Source organism: Neopsephotus bourkii, unplaced genomic scaffold (assembly GCF_033783945.1).
Source record: "Neopsephotus bourkii isolate Nb327-2 ecotype Australia unplaced genomic scaffold, CSIRO-AGI_Nbou_v1 NB_89, whole genome shotgun sequence".
NCBI classification, from domain to species: Eukaryota; Metazoa; Chordata; class Aves; order Psittaciformes; family Psittacidae; genus Neopsephotus; species Neopsephotus bourkii.
Genome location: NW_026900606.1, coordinates 79566 through 92002, shown reverse-complemented (window position 1 = coordinate 92002; position 12437 = coordinate 79566). Strand labels below are relative to the sequence as shown.

The 12437-nt window shown below is 62.3% G+C and overlaps 3 protein-coding genes across 3 annotated transcripts; all 3 read left to right on the top strand.

Annotated features, from left to right (window-relative positions):
- Window positions 1-927: 927 nt before the first annotated feature.
- SPAG7 (sperm associated antigen 7) lies at window positions 928-2998 on the top strand. Its single transcript, XM_061355272.1, has 7 exons — window positions 928-1050; window positions 1547-1614; window positions 1707-1795; window positions 1884-1968; window positions 2039-2128; window positions 2203-2359; window positions 2852-2998. The coding sequence occupies exons 1-7, from the start codon at window positions 960-962 to the stop codon at window positions 2968-2970; spliced, it is 699 nt and encodes a 232-aa protein (XP_061211256.1). The 5' UTR covers window positions 928-959; the 3' UTR covers window positions 2971-2998.
- A 1087-nt stretch (window positions 2999-4085) lies between these two features.
- PFN1 (profilin 1) lies at window positions 4086-7113 on the top strand. The gene is made up of 3 exons (XM_061355396.1): window positions 4086-4308; window positions 6112-6307; window positions 6899-7113. Exons 1-3 carry the CDS (start codon window positions 4177-4179, stop codon window positions 6994-6996), a joined length of 426 nt encoding a protein of 141 aa, XP_061211380.1. The 5' UTR covers window positions 4086-4176; the 3' UTR covers window positions 6997-7113.
- Window positions 7114-8202: 1089 nt separating this feature from the next.
- Window positions 8203-11922, top strand: SLC25A11 (solute carrier family 25 member 11). The gene is made up of 8 exons (XM_061355355.1): window positions 8203-8292; window positions 9181-9333; window positions 10478-10684; window positions 10766-10856; window positions 11052-11142; window positions 11227-11326; window positions 11436-11487; window positions 11751-11922. Exons 1-8 carry the CDS (start codon window positions 8228-8230, stop codon window positions 11904-11906), a joined length of 915 nt encoding a protein of 304 aa, XP_061211339.1. The 5' UTR covers window positions 8203-8227; the 3' UTR covers window positions 11907-11922.
- The last annotated feature ends 515 nt before the right edge of the window (window positions 11923-12437 follow it).

The following is a 12437-nucleotide window of genomic DNA, read 5'->3' as shown; positions in this document are numbered from 1 at the left end:
TTTCCCAGTTTTCCCTGATTTTCCACGAATTTTCCCTCGTTTTCCATCACTTTCCCTTTTTTCCCTCAGTTTTCCGTTTTTTCCAACACTTTTCCCTCATTTTCACTCACTTTTCCCTCATTTTTCATTTTCTGTCACTTTTCCTTCATTTTCCCCTCATCTTCAACCACTTTTTCCTCAGTTTCCCCATAAATTTTCCTTCATTTCCCCTCACTTTTCCTTCATTTTCCCTCATTTTCCCTTTTTTTCCATGTTTTCCCTCATTTTGCCGTTTTCCCTCATTTTCCATCACTTTTCCCTCAGTCTGCCCTCAGTTTTGCATCACTTTTCCCTCATTTTCCGTCATTTTTTCCTCAGTTTTCCCATAAATTTTCCTTCACTTTCAATCACTTTTCCTTCATTTTCCGTCACTTTTACCTTATTCTTCTCTTATTTTCCCTCACTTTCCACTCATTTTCCCTCAGTTTTCCCTCATTTTCCCTCACTTTTCCCTCATTTTCCCTCATTTTCCGTCACTTTTCCCTCAGTTTTCCTCATTTTCCCTCATTTTCCGTCACTTTTCCCTCACGTTCCCGCCCTCCCTCCCCGCGGCTCCCCCAGGGCGGGAAAAGCCCCGGACCCCAAACCCGCCCTTGGGCCCCTCCCGACAGAACAAGAAGGGGGTTCCCAGCCGGGCCCCCTCCCCCCCGATCCCGGGACCTTTATTTGGAACTGAAACACCCGGAACCGGGAATTCCGGACACCCGCGAATCGCTTCCGGCTGGGGGTTCCGGTCTCTTTAAACCGCGGCGCCACAACCGCGGCCCTTTTAAGGAGCCGTGCGCCGCTCTGTGCCCTTATAAGGGCATGCCACGCCCTTGCCGCCTCGCAGACCCCGCCTCCTTGCGTGCGCGCTGACGCAATCCCGCCGAAGCTTGGTTTACGCACGGCGCCGGCGGCAGGCTCCGCCCCGTCGCAAGATGGCGGAGCTGGACCTGCTCGGGTCAATCCTCAGCACCATGGAGCGCCCGCCCGCGGCGGCGGACGCCGAGGCCCGGCGGCGGGCGCGGGGTGAGCGGGGGGGAGGTTGGACGACACCGGGTGGGGGTCACCGGTACCGGGAGGGGGGGGGCGGTAACGGCGCGTCCGGACCCGAGTTCCCCCCCCCACCTCCCTCCCTCCCTCCCTCCAGCCCCTCCTCAGGCGTAGCCGGGCCGCTGGAGCGCTCTGATTGGTCACTGTGGGGCGCCCCTGGCCCCGCCCCCGCTGTGTTTGGTTGGCTGCGGGGTTGTTACTGACCACGCCTCCCTGCGCATGGCCACGCCCCCGCGTTGCCTCTGCGGATGCGAAGAGGCGCTGGTGGACACGCCCCGCTCCTGATTTGATTGGCTGTGGGGCATGACTGGCCACACCCCCAGTGCTGTGATTGACACGTGGCTCCGCCCCCTGCCCTTTATTATAAGGCTGTTTATTATAAACGTTACTTACTGCTCCTATGGCTCCGCTCCGTGCCCCATAGATGTGGGTCATTGGTGGGGGGTCTGAGCCCCCTTTCCCCCCTCTCCAGAACAAGCCGCTCGCGTGAAGAAGCTGCAGGAACAGGAGAAGCGCCAGAAAGTTGAGTTTAGGAAGAGGGTGAGTGGGTGTTGATTGTCCCTTGGGGGGTCCCCACACACTTGGGGGATCCCCCCCTTGATGTGTGGATCCCCCCCCCCACCAACCCCCAGATGGAGCAGGAGGTGTCCCAGTTCATCCAGGCCACCGGGGAGCCGCGGCGCCGCTTCCAGCCCATGAACAAGATCGAGAGGAGCATCCTGTGAGGGGACACAATGGGGACATGGGGGGGGACACTGAGTACAATGGTGGGGAGGGGGGGCTGTTACGTCTGTGTGTGTCCCCCCCAGGCACGACGTGGCGGAGGTGGCCGGGCTCACATCCTTCTCCTTCGGGGATGATGAGGACAGTCGCTACGTTATGGTCTTCAAGAAGGTCATAAAGGGGGAAGGGGGCGTGGTTTGCCGCCGAGGGGGCGTGGCTAACCCCCTTTCCCGCCCCACAGGAGTTCGCGCCGTCGGACGAGGAGCTCGAGGCCTACCGGCGGGGGGAGGAGTGGGACCCGGCACGGGCGGAAGAGCGGCGGCGCCTACGGGTAGGCGGGGCTGCAAGCCAATGGGAGGGGCAAGAAGGGGCGTGGCTTACCCTGCTGTCTCTGTCACCCAATAGGAACTCGCGGCTCAGCAGGAGGAGGAGGAGCTTGAGCGGGGCCCTACCCCCCCGGGTCCGCCCACCGATTACAAGGACAAATACAGGCACCTGATTGGCTGCGAGGCTGCCAAAGCTGCCGCCCGCACCATGGAGGCCAATAAGGCCTATGGCTGTGGTGAGGGGCGGGGCCAGCGGCAGCCAATGGGGGCGTGGGGGGGGGCACTGGGGTCCTTTACATGGGATATGGGGTTGACTGGGGTGCCCTATGGGGGTTTGGGGGCACTGAGGTCCCATAAGGGGGGGATTTGGGAGAACTGGGGTCCACTAGAGGGGGGTTGGGGGCACTGGGGTCTTCTGTCCATGGGGGTGTGAGGTATGGAGACACTAGGGACCCCTTTATGGGGGTCTTGGGGATACAAAGGTCCCATTAAAGGGATCAGGGGGGCACCGGGGTTCCCTATGGGGGGGGTGTAGCGGACACTGGAACCATTGGGTCCATCATAGGGGGGGCACCCAGACACTGGGGTCCTGTATAGAGGGCTATGGGAGGGGATGGGGACACTGGAGTTCCCTATGGGGGAATGTGGGTGTGGATGGGGACATGGGGGTCCCCTTTGGGGGGGCTTGGGGGTGCCCTTTGGGTGCTGACCCGGTTCCCCCCCCCCAGTGCCAGTGGCCAACAAGCGGGATACGCGCTCCATCGAGGAGGCCATGAACGAGATCCGGGCCAAGAAGCGGCTGCGGCAGGGGGGGGACGAGGGGGGTGCAGGGGGGGCCCCGCTGTGACTGGGGGGGGGTATTATAAGGGTCCCGTGTCCCCCCCATTGTGTGAGTTGTGGGGGACCCCCCCCAATAACAATTAATTGGGCGTCATTGTGTTCCAGAGTGTTTTATGGGGGGGGTTGGTGTAATCCCCCCCCCCCAAAAGGGAATGGGGTGCTCCATGGCCATCCCCCCCCATCTTACCTGGTCTGTTGGGGGGTTCGACATCAAGTGATGCTCCCTTGAGCCTGTTGGGGGACAAGGAGGGGGTAGGGGGGGTTCTATGGGGCACATGGGGGATGTACCATGTGGGACCCACAGGTTATGGGGGGTTCAGAGCTATGGGTCTCGTGGGGGGGGGGTCTCACACTATGGGGTTCACGGAGGGGGGGGGAGGGTTGACCCATGGCGCCCTATGGGGAGTGCTCAGCTTTACACGGGCCTCACAGCACCCTATAGAGGGGGAGGGGCGGCGGCTCTGACCACTTCCCCCCACCAGTAGGGGGAGGGGCAGCCCCATCCTCCCCAAACCCCTCCCCCGCTCCATGGCGGGGGTCGCGCCCGTACCCCCGCCCCCCCCCCAAGCCTCCCGCCCCTACCCCCACCGCGGGGCAGGAAGTGAAACCGCCGCCCCTCCCCCACCGCGGGAGAGCGCGAGACACGCGGTGGGGGGGGGAGCGGGGCTCCCCCTCCCCAGACCCACATCCACCCCCCCCATTGACCCCCCTCAGACCCACACATTGGGCTCTCCACCCCCCAAGTGCTCCCTCCCATTCCGACGGGGGGGTCCCATCACATTGTGGGGGGTTTGGGTTTATTCCCAGCGTGGGGGAGGGGCATTTCCCCCCAGCGGGATGGGGGGGGCCTTTACCGCCCGCTTGGTTGGGGTCGGGAGAAGGGGGGGGGTCACGATAACAGGGAAGGGGTCGCGATATCTCGCTGCCCCCAGCCCCCCCCAGCTCCGTTCCAGCGGCCCGGCGCGAGGGGCGTTTCCCGCCACGCCAAGCCCCGCCCCCTATTCCTGACGCCCCGCCCCCTCCGCGAGCTCCCCTATGAAAGGCGCCGCGCGCGGCCCCGCCACCGCCGGGCCAATCCCTGCCGCCGCCCCGCACTGCGCAGGCGTGGGGGTTGGAAGAGGAGCCGAGGCCACGCCCCCTCCGTCCACCAGGCCACGCCTCCTCTGCCCGCCAGGCCACGCCCCCCGCCTCTTTTCCCGCCGCCGCCGCCGCCATGAGCGGGTGGGCCCCGTACGTGGACACGCTGCTGGCGGACGGCACCTGCCAGGACGCCGCGATCGTCGGCTATCGCGATACCCCCGCCGTGTGGGCCGCGGCCCCCGGCAAGACCTTCGCTAATATCACGGTAAGGGCTCGCTATCGCGACAGAAGGGGAAGGAGGGGGGGGTTTCCCGCCCTACAGCCCCGGTTGGCTCCGCCCCTATATGGGCGACGGGGGCCGAGGAGGGACAAAAAAGGGAGAAGAACGCGGGAGCTGCCAGCGTGGAGCGGCCCCGCCCATGGGGAGGAAGCCGGGGGGGGGGGGCAGCGGGTGGCTGCGGGGTCCTAAACCCCCCCCGACAATAGGGTTAATAGGTGCTGGGAAGGGGGGACCCCTGTGGACACCCCTCTGTGGGGTAATGGGATGACCCAGGAGTCCGCATGGTCCTGAAGCACCCCCTCAATAATGGGAGGTTATGGGGGCTGGGAGGGGGGGGGGCATCCCTATGGACACCCCTGTGTGGTGTAATGGTATCATCCGAGAGTCCATAGTGTCCTAAAGGCCCCCCCATTAATTGAGTTTATGGGGGGGGAGTCCTAAACTTTCCTTGTGTTGGACATAGGGGGGTCCTGAACCCCCTTCCCATACAGGATATGGGGGACCCTATAGAACCTCTCTATATCACTTGATGGGGAGACCCTCACTGCCCCCCTCCTATATCGCTTAATGGGAGGCTCCAGGTGTCCACTGGGTCCTAAAGCCCCCCTGTCATGGCTTTAGGAAGGGGGAAACCCCTGTGGCCCCCCCCCATGTCACTCTCTGGGGCCCCCCCGCAATCGGGGGGGGGCGGCACGGGGGGAGCCCCAATTTAAATGATGAAAAATACGAGAAATTTTAAGATTTAAGTGAAAAAAGGAAATAAAAATGTGCGGAATGTGCCACTTCCCCGTGGGGGAAGGGCGGCCGCGGGGCTTCCTGTGGGGGAGGGCAGGCGAAACCCCCTCCCCCTTCCTCCCCCCACCATTTCCTGGTCCCCGGATGCCTGAAACCCCCCCCGGAAATGGGGGGAGGGGGGAGGAAATGTGGGGGGGAGGGGTTGGGGTTAAGCAGGGGGAAGGTCCATTTAGGGGGTTATTTGTGAGGGTAATGGCGGGTCTCCACATTGGGGTTATGGGGGTCTATGGGGCAGGGGCACTTCAATGGGGGGGGACGGGACTTCCTTTACGGGTCTGTGGTGGGGTTACGGGTGAGCTGTCCCCAAGTGCTTCCTGTGGGGGTTATGGGGTGATCCATTGGTGTTCATGGGGGGTATGGGGAGGGGTGGCCTGGGCCCCATTACTCACTGCAGGGCCCATGGGGGGAGGTTATGGGGTGATGCATTGGGGTCCATGATGTGAGGGGTCCTGGGTTGACCTGTTCCCCATTGCACTCTGTGGGGGCCATGGAGTGACCCATGAGGTGTCCATGGGGGGGTGTCTAGGTGTATGTATCCTGTCCCCCCATACCTCACTGTGGGTCCCACGGGGGGGGGGCTCTGGGATGATCCATTGGTGCCCATGGGGGGGGGTCTAGGTGTATGTATGCTGTCCCCCCATACCTCACTGTGGGTCCCACGGGGGGGGGGGCTCTGGGATGATGCATTGGTGTCCATGGGGGGGGGTTCTAGGTGTATGTATCCTGTCCCCCCATACCTCACTGTGGGTCCCACGGGGGGCGGTGGCTCTGGAATGATCCATTGGTGTCCATGGGGGGGGGTTCTAGGTGTATGTATCCTGTCCCCCCATACCTCACTGTGGGTCCCACGGGGGGGGCAGCTCTGGAATGATCCATTGGTGTCCATGGGGGGGGGTTCTAGGTGTATGTATGCTGTCCCCCCATACCTCACTGTGGGTCCCACGGGGGGACGGCTCCGGAATGATCCATTGGTGTCCATGGGGGGGTCTGCAGGCGGCGGAGGTGCAGGCGCTGGTGAACCCCGAGCGGGGGCCGCTGCTGGTGTCGGGGCTGACGCTGGGGGGGCTGCGCTGCTCCGTGATCCGGGACTCGCTGCTGGTGGAGGGCGAGCACAGCATGGACCTGCGCAGCAAGGGGGGGGCGCCCGGCACCCCCACCGTCAACATCACTGCTGCCATCACCAACAAGAGTGAGTCACCCAGAGCGCCCTATGGGACCCCCATAGTGCCCAATGGGACCCCCATCGCCCCATAGCATCCTATGGAACGCCCATCACCCCATAGCGCCCGATAAGACCCCCATAGCACCCCTATGGAATCTCCCTGTCACCCTTTCATGTCCCTATGCGACCCTCTGGAACCCTCCTGTCATCCCCATGTGACCTTATGGAACCCCCTGCCTGTCACCTCATGTCACCCCTTCGGATCCCTATAGGAACTCCCAGCACCTCTATGGGACCATATGGAACCCCCCCAGCACCCCTATTAAGACCCTATGGAAGCCCCCCCATGACCTCATGTCACCCCTTCCCACCCTTATGTGACCCTATGGAATCTCCCATCACCCCTTTGCACCCCTATGGAATGCCCCATGGCACCCACCCCCAGCACCCCAATGTGACCCTATGGCACCTCTATCCTGACCCCCAAGTCCCCCATGGATTTACCCCCCCCCCGAATTAGCTCTACACAGGGGGTTCTCCGCACTATGGGGTGACCCATTGGGGGGGATGTGTGGGGCTGGCTATGGGGCAGCCCCACTGATCCACCCCCTCCTGCAGCCATCGTGTTGGCCATGGGCAAGGAGGGCGTCCACGGCGGGTGCGTCAACAAGAAGTGCTACGACATGGCCAACCACCTGCGGCGCTCGCAGTACTGAGCGCCCCACAAGTGCCCCCTGCCCCACAAGTGACCCCCCGGGACCCACAAGTGACCCCCCCCGGGACCACCAGGACCTGCCAGGGACCACCAGGACCTTCAGGACCTAATCCCCCCCCTCCTCCCACCTTTTACACACACACCCCCCCCCGCTGCGGGCAGCAATAAAGACGCCTCGTGGGGAGCCGCTGTGGGGCAGGATGTGTGGGGCAGGCCCGCTGTGTACGTGTGGGGTGGGGAACGCCCGGGTCCAAGGTGCTGCACCACACCCGGGATGGGGCGGGGGGGGCAAAGTCCGCTATGGGGCAGGGCTGCGGCCTCCCAACCCCCCCACAGCTCCAAGAGGCCGCTGTTGGGGGGCAGGAGAGCGACTTCTGAGCACTTGGGGGGGACCCGGATGCCTCCTTAAATGGGGCTCTGTGGGGCTGCCCCACTACACTGCGGGGCAGGAAGTGTGTGTGTGTGAAGGGGGGTGTGATGTGGGGCAGGCCCCCTAGTTCAGCCTGTGGGGCGGAAGCGGCTCCGGCGCCACCGAGGCCTTATAAGGGCAACGACGCGGCCGGGACGCTTCCTTCCCCCCCCCTTCCATGGGGGGGGCGGATGTTGGAGGAGGGGCCTGGAACCGGAGCCGTGGGGCTGGCTGGGGTTGTGCGGATGAGCTATGGGGCTGGCAGCGCTGCTCGTAGCACTTGTGGGGCTGCCATGGGGCAGCCGTGCCGGTTGTAGCCCCAGGACGTACCTGACCCCCCCTCGGACGGTCCGGAACCGCTCCGGATGGTGCCGAGGGCTCGGCCCGGGGACGGGGACAGGACCTGAACCGGTGCCGGAGCCCGCTCCTGCCCCTCAACATGGCGGCGGCGGGGGGTCTCCGACTGCGGATGGGCGGCTCCTCCTGAAGCAACAACCAATCCGCGCTGTGCAAACTTCCCGCCTAAACCCATTCCACCAATGAGAGACGGGAGGGCGGAGCGATACCATCAGCGCAGCCACGCCTCCCTCTCCCCTCAGAATAAGCCACGCCCGCACCCCTTTCCGCTCCTCCCATAGGTTACACCCCCTTCAAGCCACGCCCCCTCATCGCGCGCAGCCGCGCGGCGCATGCACACTGCCACCCTCCCCCTTTCTCTCCCACCGGCCCCCCCCCCCCGGGCCGGAGTCACCTTGGGGCGCGGCGGGTGCGGACCCCCCCCGGGACGCCCCCGGGTCCCAGTGCCCTCCGCTCCCCCTGGGCCATGGCGGCCGAGAGGCCCAAGAGCTCCCCGAAGTGGGTGAAGTTCCTGTTCGGAGGCCTGGCCGGGTGAGAGCCACCGCGAACCCCCCCCATAGACCCGAACCCCCCCAAACCCCATCGTGAGACCCAACCCCCTTTAACCCCCCCCATTGAACCCTTCGGACCCCCCAAAACCCCTTTAAACCCTCAACCCCCCCAAACCCCGTCGTGTGACCCCAAAAACCCCCTTAAGAACCCCCCCCAAGCCCATCAGGACCCCAAAACCCCTTTAACCCCATTAAAACCTCCTTTACTGGCCCCTTAAGCCCTTGAGCCCCCCCAAATCCACCTCAATTCACCCCAAAACCTCTTTAACCCCATAAAACCCCCTTTACTGCCCCCTTAACCCCTTGAGCCCCCCCCAGTCCACCTCAATTCACCCCAAAACCCCTTTAACCCACCCAAGCCCCCTTTAACCCTATTAAAACCCCCTTTACTGCCCCCTTAACCCCTTGAGCCCCCCCCAAATCCACCTCAATTCACCCCAAAACCCCTTTAACCCCATCAAAACCCCCTTTATTGCCCCCTTAACCCCTTTAGGACCCCCAAACCACATCCTGTGCTCCCTAAAACACCTTGAACACCCCCCAAACCCCTTTAACCCCTTCAAACCCCCTTTAGTGCCCCCTAAAACCCCTTCAGATCCCCCAGACCCCATCCTGTGCCCCCAAAACCCCTCCAAATCCCCCCCCCAAAACCCCCTTAGGACTCCAAACCCCTTTAACCCCTTCAAACCCCCTTTAGTGCCCACTAAAACTCCTTCAGACCCCCCCAGACCCCATCCTGTGCCCCCAAAACCCCTCCAAATACCCCCCCAAAACCCCTTAGGACTCCAAACCCCTTTAACCCCTTCAAACCCCCTTTAGTGCCCCCCAAACCCCTTCAGACCCCCCCCACCCCCTGTCCCCGGTGCAGGATGGGGGCCACGGTGTTCGTGCAGCCCCTGGACCTGGTCAAGAACCGGATGCAGCTGAGCGGGGAGGGGGCCAAGGCCCGCGAGTACCGGACGAGCCTGCACGCGCTGGGCTCCATCCTGCGCCACGAGGGCCTGCGCGGGGTCTACACCGGGTACGGGGCCGGGGACCCGTATGGGGATGGGTACGGGTACGGGGATGGGTATGGGTATAGGTATGGGATATAGGGTATGGGTATGGGTATGGGTATGGGGATGGGTATGGGTATGGGTATGGGTATGGGTATGGGGTATGGGTATGGGTATGGGGTATGGGTATGGGTATGGGTATGGGTATGGGGATGGGTATGGGTATGGGGATGGGTATGGGTATGGGTATGGGGATGGGTATGGGTATGGGTATGGGGTATGGGTATGGGTATGGGTATGGGTATGGGGTATGGGGATGGGTATGGGTATGGGTATGGGTATGGGTATGGGTATGGGGTATGGGTATGGGTATGGGTATGGGTATGGGGATGGGTATGGGTATGGGTATGGGGTATGGGTATGGGTATGGGGATGGGTATGGGGTATGGGGATGGGTATGGGTATGGGTATGGGTATGGGGTATGGGTATGGGTATGGGTATGGGGTATGGGGATGGGTACGGGTACGGGTATGGGGATGGGTACGGGTATGGGTATGGGTATGGGAGCCCCAGCACCAGGTTCGGGGAGCCAAAAACACCCCTGGGGAGGGCAGAAATGGAACCAGGACCCCAGAAATGGGTTTGGGGCACCCAAAAATGGGCTTGGGGCAGCCAAAAAGGGGTTTGGGGCACCCAAAACCAGCCCTGGGCACCCAAAGCTGGAGCCAGGAGCTGGGTGGGGGCAGCTGGGGTCAGGTTTTGGGTCACTTTTGGGGGTTTTGGGGTCAGTTTTGGGTGCTCTTGGAGCTGTTTTGGGTTCCTGGTGCTGTTGTAGGTGGGGTGGAGGGGATGGGGATGAAGAGGATGATGATGGTGGGTGATGATGATGGGTGATGGTGGGTGATGGTGGGTGATGATGATGGTGGGTGATGATGATGATGTTGAATGAAGATGATGGAGAATGGATGATGATGAAGATGATAATGGATACTGGTGATGATGATGATGGGTAATGATGATAAAGATGATAGATGATGAAGATGATGGAAATGATGGAGGATGGATAATGATGATGACGATGGATGTCGATAATGATGGTGAAGATGGATGATGAATGAAGATGCTGATGACATCATCGATGACGTCACTGCCGTTCTGCCCCCCCATAGGCTGTCCGCGGGGCTGCTGCGCCAGGCCACCTACACCACCACGCGCTTGGGGGTCTATAGTGTGGGGCTGGAGCTGCTGGGGGCCCCCGACGGGACCCCCCCCCCGTTCCTGGCCAAGGCCGCTGTGGGGATGAGCGCGGGTGCTGCCGGCGCCTTCGTGGGGACCCCGGCCGAGGTGGCGCTCATCCGGATGACGGCGGACGGGAGGTGGGCACCGACCCCATAGATCTGTGGGGCAGCCCCATAGAGCCGTGGGGCAGCCCCATAGATCCGATTGGTTCGCTCCAGGCTGCCCCCTGCCGAGCGCCGCGGGTACCGCAACGTGTTCGACGCCCTCGTGCGGATGGTGCGGGAGGAGGGCCCGACGACCCTCTGGAGGGTGAGCCCCATAGGGACCCATAGAGACCCCATAGAAACCCATAGGGACCCATGGAGACCCATAGGGACCCCCTATAGACCCCCTCCCAATGGCATAGAAGAGGGAGGACCCCACAATGGGGAGGGTTATGGGGTGCTCCATGGGGTCTGTGGGTACCAGGGAGACCCCAAACCCACTTTGTCCCCCGTTACCCAGGGCTGCATCCCCACCATGGCTCGCGCCGTCGTGGTCAACGCGGCCCAATTGGCCTCGTATTCCCAATCCAAGCAGTTCCTGCTGGATTCAGGTGAGTTGGGGGGGCTATGGGGCAGCCCTATGGATTCTATGGGGCTGCCCCATAGATTCTCACTGTGTTTGGGGGGGGTTGCAGGCCGCTTCCAGGATGACATCCTGTGCCACTTCAGCGCCAGCATGATCAGCGGCCTGGTCACCACCGCCGCCTCCATGCCCGTGGACATCGTTAAGACCCGGTGGGTCATTAGTGCTAATGAGCACCCCCCCCCATGTTGTGTTAATGGGGGGGGTCTGGTTTTGGGGTGTCTCCCCCCCACACACATTGGCCTCTTTGCCCCCCAACAGCATCCAGAACATGCGGACCATTGATGGGAAGCCTGAGTACCGCGGGGGGCTGGTGAGTGGGGGCACCCCCTCTGTTTAAGTGTCTCCCCCATTAATGCCCCCCATAGACCCACATTGGGGTCACCGCCATAGACCCACATTGGTGTCCCCCATAGATGCACATTGTGGTCACCCTCATAGATCCACATTGGGGTCACTACCATAGACCCACATTGGGCTCCCCCCCACAGACCCACACTGGTGTCCCCCATAGACCCACATTGGGGTTACCGCCATAGTCCCACATGGGGGTCTCCCCCTAACTCTGCCCCCCAGGACGTGCTGCTCAAGGTCATTCGCTACGAGGGCTTCTTCAGCCTTTGGAAGGGCTTCACCCCCTACTACGCTCGGCTCGGGCCCCACACGGTGCTGACCTTCATCTTCCTCGAGCAGATGAACAAGTGGTACCAGCGCCTGGTGCTCAGCGCCTGACCCACGGAATCTATGGGGCAGCCCCATAGACCCAGTGGTGTCCGCCCCCTTGGGCTGTGGAGCAGCCCTATAGCTCTGGGGGGGGGTGTCCCTTTGGATGGATAGCGGTTATGGGGCAGCCCCATAGCTCTGGGAGAGGGCTCCTTGGCTCTATGGGGCTGGGGGGGGGTGTTGTTTCTCTGTCCCTATGGGGACCCCATAAAGTGCTTCATGGATGATTTCATTGTCACTGCAGCAGCGGGGTTGGGGGGTGCCCCATGGCTGGGGCTGCCCCATAGCAGGGTCATGGGGGGGGGGAAGTCCATGGGGCCAGTAGAGCGAGCACGGCTTCGCGCTGCCAATCACGTGCGGTGCGTATCACGTGACAGAGTATGGAGGCTGCCATATTGGGCCCACACCACAAACTCACCCTTAAATGTCCCCAAAACGCAGGTTTTCCACCCAAAATTGCCCCTTTTTACCCCTTAAATGTTTTTTCACTCAAAATATGCATTTTTACCCCCAAAATGGAGGTTTTTCCACCCTAAATTG